Consider the following 18036-nt stretch of genomic DNA (forward strand, 5'->3'; position numbering starts at 1 on the left):
TCAATTGGTCGTCACTAAGCATTGTGTTTTCTTCTGGTCTTCTCTTGATATGATGCACCAAAAGATGTTTAGGAAAAGTAAAATACCTTGAACGGGCTATTAGTTTTTGACAGTAGACGCACGGATCGCATTCGGCAAAGCAGACGACAATTTTGCGCTGATTTCGCGCGCTGATCGCATACGTCTTCCCTGATTGGTTAAAATTCACGTAAGTCTGATTGGCCAGTGGTTCGCGCCTTATACATACGTCATCACATTGTACAACATAATTTTTTACCATGAAAAAGAACAAACACTACAAAACAGAAAAACACATATTCAACACGTAATAATTACACAATAAAAAGCATGCAAATAATTTGACACGACTTTGTCATGGCTGCAGCGCAATCCAGAATCCAATCCAATAAGTAACAGTTCATTCTGGTAAGTGTAAGTGAAGGTGACATGAAATTCTCACGTTATTTACCATTAGCACGTTATTTGTGGAGCAAATAACAGCACTTCACGTAAACATCGTGCAGGTCTATTGCCTATTTTAGCAGCAGGGCACGATGCATCTCCCCAAATATTGAAAACTCGCATCATCCTTCTCTCGTCTGCTTGAATAGTGAAAAACACGATACATATCAAAAGAAAGAAATACGTATCATGCTCTATCGAACTTGTCGAGATGTTTCTAAACATAGACAACTAATTCATTTACAATTTATCAATTGGTTTTCAGTGCATGGAAGTGAGGGAGATACCAAAGCAAGGCAACCCTTGGCTCCTTCGGTTGTGGCGCTACAAAGTCACGATCATCTTTCCTGTCTGCACCGCCTTTCTGATCTACGCCGACTACAATCAGACGCGTAAGTGGAAAGCGAGGAACGCACAGCAACGAGCCGCTGAGTAACACTAAGGTCAGGATACAAGTGAGCTTTTCACACAAAAGCTTGGTGTTGAGTTCCGTAACTTGAGTGCACGTTTTCTTGTTGTTGTTTTTTTGCAGGCAAACATGTCATCGGCAGTGGTTCGGATGTGCTGGCACCTACGCCACACACCTATTCTCATTATTCCCATGGGCTTCGGTTGGTACTTGGATCGACTGGAGACCCTCCACATGACACGGTTCCGCGGCAAAAGCAAACTCTATGGACGTGAATACGGACCAGACGAGCAGCCCCCTTGGCCCTAGTTTCCCTCAGAGAGTTTTGTGTGTTTAGTTTCAAGTAAAAATTGCAGATGACAGCCTGGAGTCATGCTTCCTCACGCTAGGATCTCCGACTTGCAGGATTCTGATTCTGATTAGAGTCAGAGGGGTGTTTCGTTGTCTCGTACCACATTTTTCTGATACTAGTTATCTAGGTGCTAGGATCACTGTAAGTCAATCTCTGTTAGGAGCATGATTTTAGAGTGCAGGAAAATGCGCCTTGTAAAAACTGTAAGCAGGTTTGGATGTTTCATGCGAGCCGTAGTCTCAACATTTTACTGGGTGACTGTTCTGCAGAGCACTGGAGTCTGCTTATGCTGAATAACATTTGGTGTATGATGTAGATGAGCATGAATCTTCACTGATTCTATAATACAATTTATGATACCATCAGGAGGAGGATAGAAGGGTATAAGGGTGAAAGAAAGGATCTGAAGGTGATAGTGGTACAGGAGAGGGAGGGATGTGCAGTCCTTGCTCTGGGATTCGAGTTGTCCTAGAGGTACTGACCACCGGGAAAACGTCTAAGCATCCCTCAGCAGATTTCACGATAGATTTCTTCGAGATATTCTCTGTACCAACAGTAACGGCGAGGATACTGTCGAAGTTGCTGAAAGATATTCGTCGAATGACGTTTAGCGTAAAATTGTGGAGTAAACAAAAGATAAGCGGTATGACCGAGGGATTTGTGCGGAGTTTTTCATTTCCGAAGATGAATGGCTGAGGTTTGGACTTTAGACCACCACATGTGGACGCGTGGACACATTGCAAGAAACGCTGACTCACTGCCCTTGTGAAAATAGACATCCTGTGAACGTAATAAGTTTGTACACACAAAAGGCCAAATAATGCAAATATCACGCGGAAACACGAAAAATCGCTGCAAAAAATCTGCGGAGTGCGCCCCCAGGCGGCCATTTTGTGCGACTCCACACATACATACACCGGCAAACAAAATTGAGATGTTGCGATTGCCTCATGTTTCTTATATCTGGTGAAATTTTCTGGTGACGTTATTCTCACTCTCTGTGTTAAAGACAGAACAACGAGGGCTACGACCAGCAGCGTCGCTAACCGCAAAATAACGCTGTCCCCCCGCCTCCAATGCCAAATAAGTCATCTCTCTCCTGCCCAAACCCATTCGACGGCTGTCATCGCTTATTAATTACGCAAAGAACGAAGAACCCTCACTGACTGCGACCGACAGAATACCTTCGTTGATCATCTTCGGTGAAATGTGTCGAGAGTGATGTGACTGACAGGATAACGCAAGTCGCGAAACGCCTTTCTGGGCCAGCGACTTCGAAAAATAAGGAAGATGGAGACTATTTTTCACGAGAAGGTATGGGCGTGGTTGAGAAAGGCTTGTATTGATCTCTCCATATCGATAGCTCGATACACATTGTACCATTAAAAACGTGTCTTAAATGCAGCAAGAAGGTTCGTTATGCGCCCAGCACTGCCTGAATGGACTTCTACAGGGCGAGTACTTCACCGCGGTTGATCTTGCAACGCTCGCTCAGCAGATAGACGAACAAGAACGTGAAACCATGGCAGAAGGTGGTGTACACAGCGAAGACTACCGGCGTTTCTTACACGTGCGTTACACTTGATCGTAATCTCGTTCTTACATTTTTGAAGTGCAGATAATGACAGATCTTCCGATGTTTCTCTTTTTATGTCGTCTGCTAGTTTAATAGTTCCTGCATTTTTGTCGTCTGCCAGAATGTGCCCGTTCCGCTCCCGTCGTCTGCTTGTTTCATAATTCCTGTTTCCATGTCTTCTGCAAGGTAGCAGCCTTCCAGCAACCTGGATGACAGTGGCTACTTTTCCGTACAAGTGATCGCAAGTGCACTCAAAGTATGGGGATTGGAGCTGGTTCCGTACAGCAGCAGCGATCCAGTAGCACAAGCTGCACAACGTGATCCGACGCAAGTCTCATTGCAAATTACGTCAACCTTTAGCCAATCAACATTGCAGGCGTAGGTGCAGTGACGTTACCTATAAACCTTTTTTTTTTATTTTTACTGCAGGAAACAGAAAGCATACATCTGCAACTACAAGGAGCATTGGTTTACAGTCCGCAGACTTGGCAACCAGTGGGTCAACCTTAATTCCTTGTTATCAGGCCCAGAACTGATATCGAGCACCTACTTATCCATGTTTCTGGTGCAGCTACAGCAAGAAGGTACAGTGTGATAGCAAACATTGTTATTCACTCCCATCCTAATTTTGGGTGTGACTCCATAGGCTATTCCATTTTCGTTGTGGTGGGGGTCCTGCCAGAATGTGAGGCAGACAGCGCCCTTGACATGCACATGGCTGCAGATGAGGAGGAACGCCAGCTACAAGAGGCTCTTCAACAGAGCTTGCAACTGCCCTCAAGTTCAGGTAAATTATTTAACGGTAACAGCAGTGTTGTTTACGCGTCATACAATCTCTTTTGCAGGCGAATCATTATCATCCCAGTCCCAAAGCGTGCCCGAGATGTCAGAAGAGGAAATGCTGCAGGCTGCATTGCGGATGTCCCTGGAATCTTGACGTCTGCCTAACAATTAACCCGTAGTGCTTCCAAAATACTTCTGGGTTCACATATTATTTCAGACTTTCCCAGTGCAGAGTCTTTATTTTCGACATGCTTATAAATTTTTGCACAATACATCCACTCTGGTCTCTTGAAATGTTAGTTTTTTGACGCAGACACGGTGTAGATACTACGCATGTCCACTCGAGAGAGCTGATAGAACCGCGGCTAGCTGGCGGAGATCCATAGCATAGTAAACCCCCCGAAGTTGAGGGAAACACGAAGAACGTATCGTGTCATTCTTCGAGTTTACCTCAAGCTTGGGAGGTTTTACTAAGCCAAGTATGTCCACATACTGTACACGGACTCAGACATTATGGCGCCTTACATTTTCTTCGAGCACAGCAACGGTTAAGTGGTTCACACAAAGTAGTACGGCTTCTTCACATTGATGCCGTGCTCGAGCAAGGCGGGGCTCAAATCCTCCATGGTAAGGGTGTACCGCTTGTCTTTGGTGGCCTTTTTGCTCTGACCGGCCCCGCGCATCTTGCAGTGTTGTAGAGCGTCGTTGGCAATGTCCGAGATAAACTTCTGCGCCGCGATCGATATCAGTCTCACCACACGAGGATCACTGGCTTCGAAACCTGCACGGTTGAGAAAATGTGACGTGACCGCATCGGGAATCGTAGGAGAGTAGTCTTCTAGTTGTAGAAGCAGGTCTGCCAAGGATTGTGAAGAACCACTGTTGGCCGCTGCACTGTTTTGGGATGACGATTCAGCCATTATTAAGCCTTTTCAACGAAAAATCACAACGCGATTGAAACGTGTTTGCTAACGCTCACAACAGAACAACAAGGGAACAACAACGCGGTCAGGTTGGCATTGGCTTGGATCTGGCTCGTTGCAGAAACACAAAAACAAAAAAAAAAAAAAAAAAAAAAAACACTAATTCTTGTCACCACCTGCTGGTGCAACTTGGAAACTCAACAGATGCAGACGATGGGAACACGAACAAAACTCCACCTTTAAAAATATTTGGACAAAATGGTGAGGGACCGGAAAAGCTCGAGACGAGCGTTTTTTCGCATATTGTTTTCATTTTTTCACGTTCCCTACTTTGGCGTTTCAGAGCCGCATCGGTGTCGCCATCAGCGCGTCTCGCTAAGCCTAACTAAAACGCGAACTTTGGCATTTGTTTTCAAACGATGTTTCCGTCGAATTATACCTGACCCTGTTGAAACATCATTAAAGCCATGCCATGCTGGGATCTTAAGAAAATCACCCCTGCACGAAGCATCGCGCAAAAATGTCCTTGGTAAGTTGTCACAAACGTGAAACACTCCGTTGGAAATCAGTTGCGGCGAAGGGAAAACCTTCCGAAAATATCATTACGAAGGTAATCAACTTCAGATGGCGATAGCTATATTGAACAAGTAACGTTGAACGAAGGAGCTCTCATGTTCAGATTAAGGCGACATGTAGCGTGGTCGAAGGAAAGAGCTGAAGGAGGAGACAAGCTACCTGACACCGTCTAAAGTATCCACACCTGCTTAGTCAGGATTCCTGTTTTTGTATTTTTATGAAACAGCGGTGGGGGGAATCGACACCCGCCTGTTGCCTCCTCAACGTATACTCTCCATGCTGCACATGACATGTGCTTCTGCCATATTCATGCATTGGAAACCTTGGCGTTTCTCACAGTTCATGTGCAGAACAAGACAAAGAAAATTCCTGGCTAAGATCGGACTGTCTGCCTGTGGGATCCTGACACTGATATGGGTCACCAAATACTGTATGTTCTGTTTTGGAGTTATGGATAGCTATTCTGATAAGTATAAAAGATATGATGGAAGTGTCTTTGAAGTGTTTCAGTTTGATTACAGACTTGGCCGGACACTACCCACAGGAATCGTGGGTAAACCGTCAAAGGTGGAACGGGTGTCTGCGTACTGTGGTACGTACTCTCTATGCGTGCCCACTGCCCATTTGTAAAACAATGTTCTAACGTGTCTACAGGTCAACCGGGCACGGAAACAGGACCCAGGTTGTGCGGAAGACATCTGGAGAAACTTGGGTGCGGATGATCTCCCAGTTATTTATGTGATCACGCCCACCTATGCCCGCCCCGTACAGAAAGCAGAACTCACGAGGCTCTCCTATACTTTTGCTTTGGTAAATTACTTTAATAGCATTGTACAGTATTTCATTGAACCGGTCGCCAGCGGTGCAGGAAAGTGTTCCATGACATGTACGATTTCAGCTCTTCGCATTTCAGCTTCAGTACCACATTTAAAATGGGCTTCAGCGCAACAAGAAGAATGTGTTTCCTTGAAACCACATCAGCAGTACAACATCAACAGCTTATTCAACACATTTGTAATCCCTCTCTCGCAGGTGCCAAATTTACACTGGATCGTGGTTGAAGATGCGTCCCAGAGCTCAACGTTGGTAAAAGGCGTGCTGGAACGAAGCGGGATGCCGTACACTCTCCTCAACACTTTGACGCCACCCGACATAAAGCCGAGACCCAACGATCCGTCGTGGGTTCGGCCCCGCGGCGTTGCTCAGCGTAATGCCGCGCTGCGCTGGCTCCGCAGTCACGCGGAAACGTTGGACCCACGAGCTGTCGTTTATTTTGCAGACGACGATAACACGTACGACGTTCGTCTCTTTGAAGAGGTACGCTTTTGGAATATATACTTTGTTCTACGGTCAAATAGCGGAAATGTGAGAAAGGTTTTCCCCCTCCCCCAGATGCGCTTCACGCGTCGCGTGTCTGTCTGGCCCGTCGGACTTGTCGGCGGTCTCTACGTGGAGCGTCCGGTGCTGGGGAGCAACGGCTCCGTAGTCGGCTGGAATTCCGTCTGGAGACCGCAGCGACCGTACCCCATCGACATGGCCGGATTCGCCGTGTCGCTACGGCTTCTTCTGCATCAAATCGAGGCAGAGTTCACGGTGCAAGTTTCACGCGGCTATCAGGAGTCGCACCTCATTGGCCAGTTGGTGTCTGGACTCAGTGAGCTCGAACCCAAAGCTCAAAATGAGGTGCTCGTGTGGCATACAAGGACAGAGAAGCCAAAGCTGAAGCAGGAGGCTAAGCTCAAGGTGCCTTCAAACTTTGGGATTGAAGTTTAGAACGTGTTATGAAACCCGTCTTGTGTAAGCCAAGACCTATTGTGGGTGTGCCATTACGGGTTAGGTCACAAGCACAGCTGTGTGAAGATCCTCTGTGTAGCTTTCCTCGTGTGGTTTCAGGTTTTACTTTGTTTTTTAATTGGTGGAAGGCAAATACTTAAGTGTTATTTCAGGAGCTGTAAAAAAAAAAGGGTCGAATCGTGCAATATTGGGTGGAAGAGTAGATTTTGGGCCTGACAAAAAGAAAGCTGTGCTGAATGTGCACTGCCTAGCATTTTCTGATGCCTTTATTGGTATAGATGAATTCACACTTTGCGAGTTTGTTTTTGAAATTTTTTTGGTCCTACTTAAGGTCTATACTTAACGTACTTGTCAACTTTGTTACTGTTCCTGCTTTTGCAGCTTGATTGATGAGTTGCACTAGAGCTCTGCACGGGCCAGCTTTTCCAGGCCCGAAAAATGGCCCGACCGGACCCAAAAATTCAGCAAATAGAGCTCGGCCTAGGATTTCCAGCCGTGACTTACGCGTCTCTAGAGCTTATCAAACAAATTTCTACGTAGATTTATAAGAAGAGAAGACAAGGCCACAAACATACAACAACTGGTGGTTTAACGCTGCAACAGCACGAGATCAAAGTAAATACAGAACGCACATCGTCACACTACAAGTTTTTGCGGAGGTAGAGGACGTTGTCGACAAACTCCTGCTCCCGATCCCTACCCCTGTCACTAAGCTTTGCGAACGTGATTGTGAAAGATACGAGGATTCAAGAAGAATGTGACGAGGCTTTGAGAAGGTTCGAGAGTGTCGACATCATATGTGTAATGCAGTGTCCTTTGCTTGTTTTTGCAAATATATGCGCAGGAATGATGCAAGCGTGTGATGGTATAAACTAATATAGTCCTGCATTGTGTGGAATTAGCTGCGTGACCCAGCCGAGCCAGGCTCTCGGAAACATGTTTGTCGGCCCAGGATCGCCCCGGAGCACAGAGCCAATAAGAAGCCCGCTACTTGCAGTTGCACTATGTAATTTGACTCAAAACTGACATCCATCATTTGCACAGCAGAGGATATTTCACCTGAGATGTGCCTCAACATTTGGTTAATTTGGGCAAAATCTCTTCATTGTCGCTGCAGCATCCTGGGGCATAAAGCACTCAGTGCCTTATTAATGCAGGGTTGCAAAAATATAACCAGGACAGCACAGAGATTGTCTGGCTATGTCGGCTAGTAACCATTAGTTACGCTACATGTAGGCTGTTGTACATATTGAGTGCCAGCAGGTGTCAAACTAGTCTTCCGTACATCCGTACTCGTTGAACATCATCTCGCATATTTCATATATGTGTATTCACACGTTGTTGTACAGCATCATGTGTAGTAGACAGCTTTACAAAGAATGAATGAATTAAAATAGCATTCCTATTGTGGTTTACACCGTCAAAACGCCAAAAGGAAATGTTTGTATATATCCTCATTTACTTTTACGGTTGAATGACTGAAATTATTTCTGTTACCTTTTGAAATAAAATACTGTGATACAGTTATGGCGCCTTAGTCGGAGTCTTCGTAGCTTTCAAGTGGCGTTCTGGTACGTAGGATACCTTTCTCGTAGAGCATGGATGCCACCTCGATCTAAAATGGGGTACAAAGCACGGATGGTGTTACGTGAAATGCACACTGTCTATGTAGCTAGCTAGACTCTTTCATTAACATTATTATAACTTATTTTTTAATAAGAATATTTTTGTCACAATTATTTCTATTTTTATATATTTTTCCACTAATATTTTTTCGCGGTTATTTTTATTTTTATATATTATTCTACAAATATTCTTTCATAATTATTTTTATTTCTTTATATTTTTTCCGCAAATATTTTTTCACAATTATTTTATTTTTATATACACAATTACATAACACATATACATAATTACAGGACGAACACATTTCTAGCAAACTCGTACGGCTAAAACAGGAAATCTTTTCTTTCCTAAACAAAGGGCTCGAGGTTTGCACAGTTGCTTTGTATGTGACAATGTGCAGTAATACCATACTGTATGCTGTACACCAGCACAGTAATACTGTAGTTGCCCTGTTATATGGGCAGTCTTCAATGGCCATTGAACATGCATGTAGCGCCACCGAGTGTGAAACGTGTAAACCATTCAAATACATACCATTGGATCCAATGGTCCCTGATAGGTTGACAGGTTCTACACTTGGTGGCGCTACACGATTGTTCAATGGCAATTCGTTTCAATAATCATTGACGACAGCTTGTATGACGGGTACAGTTTGTAACTTATTTACGTACCCTTTGTAGCTGCTCTTGCAGTGGTAGATCATCAATCCTGAGGTACTGTGGGTACGCGTGGAAGAGAGCCTCAATTGCGGGGGCGCTCTCTGCACCAGCTTCGAACCAGATGGGCTCGCGTTCGTGGTAGACTCGAGAGTTGTCAAACGAATGGTATACTCGAACTGAGTCTTCTTCCATGACCAGTCTGAAATAATTTGAATGAATAATTTTGAATAAAATGAAATAATAGGCTACATATCTATAGTACATTACGTGTCCGATTTTGGGTCTTTTCTACTAACCTTACGGCAGTTTTGCGGAGCAGCCTGACTTCCGCATCTGGGTCCAGTTCCTGGGCATTGACCACGCGTCCATCTTCCCAAAGCTCACCTTCGTGGATGCTGCAGCGCTTGTCGTCTGTTCGCGATAAGGAAGTCGGACAACAATGCTGTACTCCAGAAAAGGTGTTGGCAATAATTACTGATATTTTCTATTAGAATCTAAATGTACTGCTTGCGACAGACTTGTCTGGTATCTCCAGCCCCCATAAAAGCGGGTTACCGAACTAAGTTGCTGTGCGACCGTGGCCTTCACGTCACTTCCGTTCCCCTGGTGGCGGTGGGGCTGTGCAACGCCACCAGACGAGAGAGATGGCGATCCGGTAGCTGCGCGTCGTCTGCAAGGTCCAAATGCGTCGATGGGGCAGCGCATTCCTCGCTTATGTTTCAAAAACAGTAAACAGGAACAAAAGAAAACAGGTTACAATTCCCATTCCACTCTGCATTCCGAGGAAAGCGCTGCCCAGTCGACGCATTTGGAGCTAGCAGATGGCGCACGGTTATCGGATTGCCACCTCTCCCGTCTGGTGGCGCTGCGCAGCCCCGTCGCCACCAGGGGAACGGAAGTGACGCAAGCGCATTTATGAGATACCTCTGGGTCTGCTCCCATGGGCTTCCTGGTAACTCAGAATAGTGGGCACGGTGTGGCATTTATTTTGCAAATTTTTATGCCACTTCGCAACCCACAAATACAAATCCCGCAGCAGAGTCCCCTGGTGGAAGCCATGCAGACAGGAAAGCCAATTCTCACAGGTTTGTTGTCTGCAAATATTTTACGTGGCTCCTCTTAGAAGCATGCAAATCTGCTCAGAGTATGTCACCTTCGACCAGTGTTTCCGCAACATGACCAGCCTACAGGCATGTGGGCACACTACATTATGACTCGAAGGTGTCATGCACCAGCATAAGCCAATCACTGAAGTCTTTCGATTTGTGGGCGGAGTCGACCCGTAGGAATTAACTCGTCCCAGAGTACAGATTCCACTAAGATGAAAACAGCACTAACTGACCTCGTAAAATTCCTCTCACTTTCACTCACCGTCAGAAAGCACAGGCGGGAGGGAATCGTGGACGTAACCCTTTGCCATCTGATCGGCCGCTGCATCGATAGGGCAATACGTGATGACCTTTTCCATGAGACAGCGTACCTTCCGTAAAAATGCGTCTCTTGATGGATTTTCGTCCTGCAGAATGTCAAGGTCATCCGTACGTAATTCGGAACACACAGACGACGTTAACTCACGAGGTCGGAGTTGGCAACCCCCACCGAATGAAGGTAGTCCCTCGGAAGCGACCGTCGAAATTCTACGTCGTCTTCTATGGCAAGCTGCAGAGCTCGCGGAAGCATCTGCGGAAGATTCTGTCTGAACAACGGGAGCCCGGCAGAGTTAACGTAGTATACCTTCTCGAAAAGATCACCCCACGTATTCTTCTGGCAGGTGGACACAGTGATGTGCAGGGAGTGGATCGCGTCCGTTGTCTTCGCCTGCAAGAGTTCCGGAGTGTTCCAGTTTTTAATTTATAATCTCCGCATTAGTACAGTGCAATCCCGTTAACTTGAACTCGAAGAGGACCCGCATAGTCGTTCGAACAGGGCGGAGCTCAAACTTAAAGGGGCACTAAAATGCAAAAGCAACTTGCTCTCAAATGAGAGTCCGTTTTTCAATTTAGTACGATTCAAACAAAATTAGTTCACACAACGCTACCGTTTAGAAGAAAAATGCAATGAAAACACACCCGTCTTTGGCGGCAACGAATAGGATCCCCGAAAGGGAAAGATTGGCGGCGTCCAATGAGACAGCAGGAGAAGTGCGCGCGTACCTATCGTGGACGTGTGGATTTGGAACGGGTCCGATCGTAGTGTTCAGTATATTCATTTATTTATTTTATTTATTTATTTATTTATTTTACCCCAAGGGCCCTTGCGGGCATTACATGGGGGGTGGGAAAAACAGTTACAGTATACACACAGTTACAATTGAGAAACATAAATGCAGTATATAAGATATAAACAAAATACTGAACATTTGCATGATGAAAGAGAAAATAAAAAATAAAAAAAAAGAAAAGGAAAGAAAAAGAGGACGTAATACAAAGGAGTTAGTACACCAATGAACAACCCGAACATACTTAATACAATTTGCAAGTAATCTAAAAGAGAAAAGCAAAAACAAACAAAAAAATCAGTTTAGCGGACGTATCATGTTCAAAAGTGAGTGGTGGTCGTGGGTGGTGGCTATATGTCCTGGTAGATTATTCCAAATGACTATGGTGGAACAAAAGAATGACTTTGGAGAATGCGTTTGTGTTACAGTGAACAGTGTGTTACATATGTGTGGCATGATGCACATTGCTGCATTTTTCAATGCCGATTCACTGAATTGTAACCCATGACAGTTCTCACGAATGTTCCACTGACAACATTTATCTTCACTTCCTTCGGACAGCGACGCCAGTCCGCTTCGCAACGCGCACTATGTTTTTCACCGGGACCACTCCATGGTGTGGCAAGCACAGCATGGACTAAAAACACCGATGCACAAACTGAAGCGACATTCACTGCTTCGTATCGACGCAAGAAAGAGTCCGGTATAATTTTGATTGTAGCTTCGTAACGAAATCAGAGTTTCGAATTATGATAACAAGCACGAAATTAACATAGCGTGTAACGTAATTTGAAGTGAACTTGTTTTTGCATTTTAGTTACCCTTTAAGGGTGCCCTGCGCAGCGTGATATCAGAAATAGAAGACTCATTGATCGCAAAGTATTTAAGTACAGGCGAACATCTAAACATCTAAGAGTAGCAAATAATATGTTATACGTCGTTGCGCACATTCATACGTTCAAATTAACGGGTGTTTTCTCCCACTGAAATACACGACTTTGAGGGGGACCCGAGCATCCGTTCGAATTATCCGGAAGCTCAAATTAACAGATTTCAAATTAACGGGATTGCACTGTCACGTATACTGCGAAAAAGGATTTTTCGAGAAGCATGCACACAGGGTGCCCAATATTAGAGCACTGCACAGGCTCTGGCTTACCCGAAAGCCTCCGGATAAAGCCTCCTTTTTGTGGGCCTGGGCTGGGCTCGGGCTTCATATAATGGGCCCGGGCCGGACCCGGGCCTACACCGGACAGAAGCCCGCGTTATGCCACTTTTATCTAGCTGCGGTCACATTTTATAGGCCTGTACACCGGGCAGGACTGGATAGCCTAAAAATTCTTCAGGCTTGGGCCAGGCCCAGATCAGGTATAGATGACCTGCACCCCTACGTCATTGATTACGTAACGCCACCGCGCAACACATGCCGGTGGCCACTATCAGCTCTATCAGCCGACGCATTTTTCCAGCTTCTTGCCCACCACAGCAAAATATAACCTCGAACCGGTCTCCTCGTGACGTCACGTATTTGCAAACAGAGGGTTGTCTATTAAGTTGTTGGGCGGCTCGGGCGGGTAAGTCCAAAGAAGGCCGGGCTGGCACCGAGCCCGGGCCTGAATATTCGCCCGGTGCAGCGCTCTACCCCATACATAGAGCCTGAAGTTTTAGGGTTTTGCCCGATTCTTCCCCGAATTGAAGGTTGCCTCTTTAGGGTGAAACCCGATTTTTACTCAGCAAATTGCCCTCACTGGGATGTCTGTTGGAATGCACTAACTTATTTGTTTGGCAGAACAATGCAGTTACATTACCGTTTCTACCAAACCGCTACAGTTAGTTTGAATAACTGAGCCCGATTTCTCCCCGAATTTAGCATACTGGAAGTTTTTTCCCCCGAATTTGCACGAATTTAGTGCACACGTTTATTTACCCAATTTTTACCCCCCGAATGTAGGAAAAAATATTTCCCGAAAACTCCAGGCTCTACCCGTACACAAGCTCCCCCGAGATACTCTGGTACAGACTGAGGTGAAACTACCTGGTGGATGATGCCCCGCGGAAAATAGAGTAGATCCCCGGGCTCGAGGACAGCCGTCAGGATGGGTTCCCCGACTTCGCCGGCAGATAGGTTGCCTACGCAACAGCAATGAGAATAACACAAAAAAAGAAATAACAGCTTTCAGGTTCCCGAGATGACAGAGGGAGGCCAATTCGCGACCAAACTACAGCCGCGACAATAAAAAAAGTATAACTCACTGCTTGAATAGCGCGGGAGTTCCTCCGATGGTGTTCTGAAAGCGTAACGTATTTTGTTATTACGTTATTTGTTACGTTTGTTAAGTTATTACGGCAAGGGTGCCCACTCCGAGGCTAGGCCGTCACTGCCGTAAAACCGTTCATGCAACAGTGCAGGTATTAACGGAACACGTACCTCGGGGCATAGAGCTTCCATTCTTTCTTTCCTTCGAGTTGCAGAACAAACGCCTCGATGTCGTCGTAGTGAGGTGCAAAACCTTGCGAGCCCGCTGGTGTGAGGTATCTGCAAAAGAGGGAACCTCAGTCATTCTGCCAAAATTTCAGTCTTTACTTGTCTTTCTAAAGAACGTTTACACAATTTAAATGTATTCATTCCTGAAGTGCATTAGTGATATTCTCGAAGACTTTCATTAACGGGTTCAAACTTTTTTTTTCTTTTTTTGCAGAAGATTGTGTGTTACTTTATGATGATTCTTTGTTTGTATAAAGTATTGAATGTAACGTGAGTGGGTCAGGGCCTAGTCAAGCCACATGGCTTTTTCGCCCTGATTTCCAACACCTTGATTGTGAAATAAATTTATCTATCTACTTTATATTATTAATTTAAAAGATGAGGAAGAGTTTTTGATAGTCTTTTGATGAAATTTGTAGATGGCACAATGCTGGCACAATGGCACATGATGCTGAATTCATTGCGGTGCTAGACTGAACACAATATATGGTACTTTTTGTTTGGTTTACAAAAAAAAACTAGCAATACATTAGGAATAGGGAAACAATAAGAATATAGCAAATAAGGTGGCATGAACATTTCACTGGACATGTTTTAATGGCCTTCGAGACAATTTATTGACAGAACCGACACCAAAACCTTGAACCGGCAAAATGTTTAATTTACCTTTGAAAAATATAAGTTGTTCAGGGGGGGAAACAGTATAGTAAAAGCTTGTTAGTACAGACTCTCTTAACTCGAGATCCCAGGAAATTAAAAATTACTAAGCTTTAGCTTGAGGCTTTTCATACAAACGCACCGTTACTTACACATTCGCACCAACAAAACTGCCGAAGAACTCCTGGAGCTGCGAACAGAGACGCCAAACCCCACGGCTGTAGGTCTGTGGGTTCAGCAGTCGTATGGAGCAACCCCTCTATTAAAATATCACAAAACGAATGTGTACAATTCAACCATCAAGCTTTCAAACAAAAACAGCCTGTGCTAATCGTTGCAAGCAACTGGTTAATGTGTTTAAACAACTGTTATAATCATTTCACCAGACCTGAAAGGCATCCCAGACAGCCGCCGCATGTGCTCGACCTTCTGGATTATGTGTTTCCCTCTTGTCGTTCTCGTACGTTGTGACGTCAACGTTCTCGGTGAAATAAAGTACTTTCTGGAAGTGTCAACCCGTGCTCAAAGTTTGCCAATTTTAATCTCAGCTGTTGAATGAAAGCAGTTCAACGAAGACAAAAGGCTTACCTCCCGCAGAACCTTGTCAAAATAGGAACAGCTGAAAAGGTTCTTGTAATACTTTGCATTGTGTCGCTTCAAGAGCATCGGTTTCTTCTCCCAGAGTTCGCTGTGTCATAAGGAAAATGAAAATTGCGTACATTTGAAGAAAAAAAATGCGCATTTTTACGCACTTGAAAAATTGCTCCTTTTTGATGGGGTCGATGAGCCAGGCAAAGCGACGCTCTGAATGTTTTAGACCATCGTCTGTTTCGTGTTCTTCGTCATCTGTCACGAAGAAAACACAGGGTTTGTGGATTTACAAACGATTTCTGTTCATTTTTATCGAAGACTATTGTTGTGGACCAGAAAGCCCTGGTTCATCACAACCCACCTGAAGCCTGATGGACGTTCAGGCGGCTTGGCGACCTGCTAAAATCTACTTCCGTAAAAGAGTTCGTACACTCAGAGTTCCGTTTCTGCAAAACAGAAACCGAATATATGTGACAGGGTTTCTAAGGGGTTAATGTGAGGCTTTGTGACAGAGCATATCTTACAGCTTTTTTCTTTGGCCCATTCCTTGTTGTCCTCTTCTCAGTCAATGACTTCGTCGTGACGTTTGTGACATCGCCATTGATTAGCTTTAAAAAGTAAAATAGAGATAAGTTTTCGCTTTCGAACGTACTTCCGCGCGTACGTAAGTTCCACTTCCCGAAACCTATCTATCTTGTTACTTACAGTTTCCTTGAACTGTTTAGGCAATGACAACCTTTTCGATCGTGAAGCTTTGTTCACTTTTCCTGATGGTGTCCGCTCTGTGGCAACTTGTGTGAGTGCTTCTGCTGCCTTCTACCGTTTGTAAAAAGATGAAACTTTTACTCAAAGGCAACGGAGCAACTAGACACGCACAAAGTCTACCGAAAACAGCACTCGTGAACGTGCAGGTTTGTAGATCTCGCATTTGCAGACGTTCCAGAGATCGACACTTTTACAATCAGCAAAGCGAAACGTAAACATGCCTATTGTAAGTGATAACGTTGATGAGAACTTACCTTCTTCTTCTTGAAGACAGAAAATGCAGACTTCTTACCCGGTTTCATAACCACGTGTGAAGCACCGCAACTTCAAAACAAGACAGAAAACCGAAAAGGCTCACGGGATTACTTTTGCGCAGTGTTCCGAAACTAACGGTGACCATCTCAACAGCAGAGTGCTTCTTTCGGTTTCAGTTTCGCGTTCCTCGCCATTGAAATTTATTGATAATGGGTTTAAGTGTCGTAATGCTATGGTAATGGCCATAGTAATACACATGAAATCGTCTTTGAATGCTAGATAAGATATTGTCTATTTTCTGTTCATTTTTCAATGTTAATTGAGAAATTAAGATTGTCCCACCTGTTGCAGAAAACGGCCTTCCAAAAGCAGACGATGAAGCAGACAAGATGAGTAGAGTAGACTGACCGCCGTATTCTTGAACAAGCCTCGACTCGACGCTCCGCCTCGACTCCAACGAGTGGAGGAAAGTGGCGCTGCGCTGCTCCACTCGAAGAGCCCATGCGTTTCATGAACCCGCTTCGGGGATTCCTCCGCCAAGGCGCTCCTCGAGAAACAGTCCTCGAATAAAGCTGTAGTCTCGTCCCCAGCCGTCTTTCGGGACCACTCGAAAATGTTAATTATCGCGCTTAAAACACACTTATGGCACGAAAAATAAATGTAATTCTTTACTTTATTTCGACCAACGTGCATTACAAATACAAACACAAAGGTCTGCAAGTGTTTGAAGAAGGGTGCAGGTGTTTCGAACAGGGAAACAGACTGATAGGTTTCCTAGTTTTCTGGTCTGGCAATTACAACCACAACGGCAGCAGCTAGCTTAATGGTCACCTCGTATCAAATAATATGAAAGATGATGTCACTGCTTGTCACTCTTCTATTATGTTACAATATGTGGCGTGAATGACTGTTTGTTAGCGGATGGGTACGTTTACCCAACGCCTTGAGGGTAGCTATAAACAATCAAACAAACAAAACAGATTTTACAACAACATCCCGAGCAAAGAATCGGGGAGACCATTCTTGGGGAGTCACCGCGAGCATGTCGTACGAACTTTTATGGCCCTCAATCGCGCTCTGCCTAAACGGTGGAGCCTGTTATCCCACCCAACAAACGGAATTCGTACTATTGGAACAACAACTGCAAAAAAAAGAAAACGAGAGGAAAAAAAAAACATGAATGGAAGATTTGTTGAGCCGTTTAGGTGATAGCTGGAGCAGGGGTTGGGCCAGCTTGATACAGTATAAAGATTACGGAAAAACATTGAGGAGGCAGATCAGATGTTTATTTTTTTAGATCTACAGTCAATGCATTGTTTCTTTTTTTGCACCACTTTTTGCGTGAAAACATCCTTCAAATACACCTTCTTTGTGCTAAATAGCGCGACAGAAGGAAAATTTATTACACCTTGTCTTGAAAAGTGTGCTTGCGAGAAGGTGTGGGATTTTTTCCACAACGCGGCACACCGTCGTTTCTGACACATTCACAATGTCTCCCGTGGCAGTTCGAAAAGTCCTAACGCCATAAAATCACATGTCGACGGGCAGCTGTAGCACAGGAGGTAGAGGCAGCCCACGATTGCACACATTTTCCTCCACTGGCAATGTATCCAAAAGGCTTCGTACGGTTTTCTTCATGAAGCGGTACCGTATACCATATGAGGAACTCGTGATCATCAAAATGGTCAAAAGGAGTTTGATGGCCCCTTATTGAACGTTGTCGCCCAGTGGTAATGTTCTCAGCACCCAGTTAAATGCCATCGTGGCACAAAACGCAGTCGATAGACGCAGCGAACGACCCGTCTTCCGCCATGACACCAGCCAAACTCGAGTTGAGGAGCGTTCTCAAGGTAGCACCGATGTTACCTCGAGATTTTGGAGGAATGCACGGAGGAATTCCTCAAC

General features: G+C 44.9%; 4 protein-coding genes across 4 annotated transcripts; 2 read left to right on the forward strand and 2 right to left on the reverse strand.

The window, feature by feature from the left end:
- The first annotated feature begins 2111 nt into the window (after window positions 1–2111).
- Window positions 2112–3854, forward strand: LOC135397113 (ataxin-3-like). The gene is made up of 6 exons (XM_064628462.1): window positions 2112–2537; window positions 2629–2793; window positions 2990–3126; window positions 3229–3383; window positions 3446–3586; window positions 3645–3854. Exons 1-6 carry the CDS (start codon window positions 2514–2516, stop codon window positions 3734–3736), a joined length of 714 nt encoding a protein of 237 aa, XP_064484532.1. The 5' UTR covers window positions 2112–2513; the 3' UTR covers window positions 3737–3854.
- A 285-nt stretch (window positions 3855–4139) lies between these two features.
- LOC135398703 (transcription initiation factor TFIID subunit 10-like) lies at window positions 4140–4502 on the reverse strand. The gene has a single exon (XM_064630087.1). It carries the CDS (start codon window positions 4500–4502, stop codon window positions 4140–4142), a length of 363 nt encoding a protein of 120 aa, XP_064486157.1.
- A 337-nt stretch (window positions 4503–4839) lies between these two features.
- On the forward strand, window positions 4840–8405 carry LOC135397112 (galactosylgalactosylxylosylprotein 3-beta-glucuronosyltransferase I-like). Its single transcript, XM_064628461.1, has 6 exons — window positions 4840–5034; window positions 5421–5511; window positions 5603–5673; window positions 5736–5891; window positions 6114–6398; window positions 6474–8405. Exons 1-6 carry the CDS (start codon window positions 5026–5028, stop codon window positions 6852–6854), a joined length of 993 nt encoding a protein of 330 aa, XP_064484531.1. The 5' UTR covers window positions 4840–5025; the 3' UTR covers window positions 6855–8405.
- LOC135397111 (bifunctional lysine-specific demethylase and histidyl-hydroxylase NO66-like) lies at window positions 7448–16220 on the reverse strand. Its single transcript, XM_064628460.1, has 17 exons — window positions 16131–16220; window positions 15817–15927; window positions 15636–15719; window positions 15473–15557; window positions 15273–15366; window positions 15109–15208; window positions 14909–15022; window positions 14673–14779; window positions 13807–13914; window positions 13632–13666; window positions 13414–13508; window positions 10895–10978; window positions 10736–10840; window positions 10532–10676; window positions 9457–9571; window positions 9173–9359; window positions 7448–8490 (listed from the first exon to the last, which is right to left on the reverse strand). Exons 1-17 carry the CDS (start codon window positions 16176–16178, stop codon window positions 8410–8412), a joined length of 1698 nt encoding a protein of 565 aa, XP_064484530.1. The 5' UTR covers window positions 16179–16220; the 3' UTR covers window positions 7448–8409.
- Between the last annotated feature and the right edge of the window lie 1816 nt (window positions 16221–18036).

This window comes from Ornithodoros turicata, chromosome 6 (assembly GCF_037126465.1).
Source record: "Ornithodoros turicata isolate Travis chromosome 6, ASM3712646v1, whole genome shotgun sequence".
Classification (NCBI taxonomy): Eukaryota; Metazoa; Arthropoda; class Arachnida; order Ixodida; family Argasidae; genus Ornithodoros; species Ornithodoros turicata.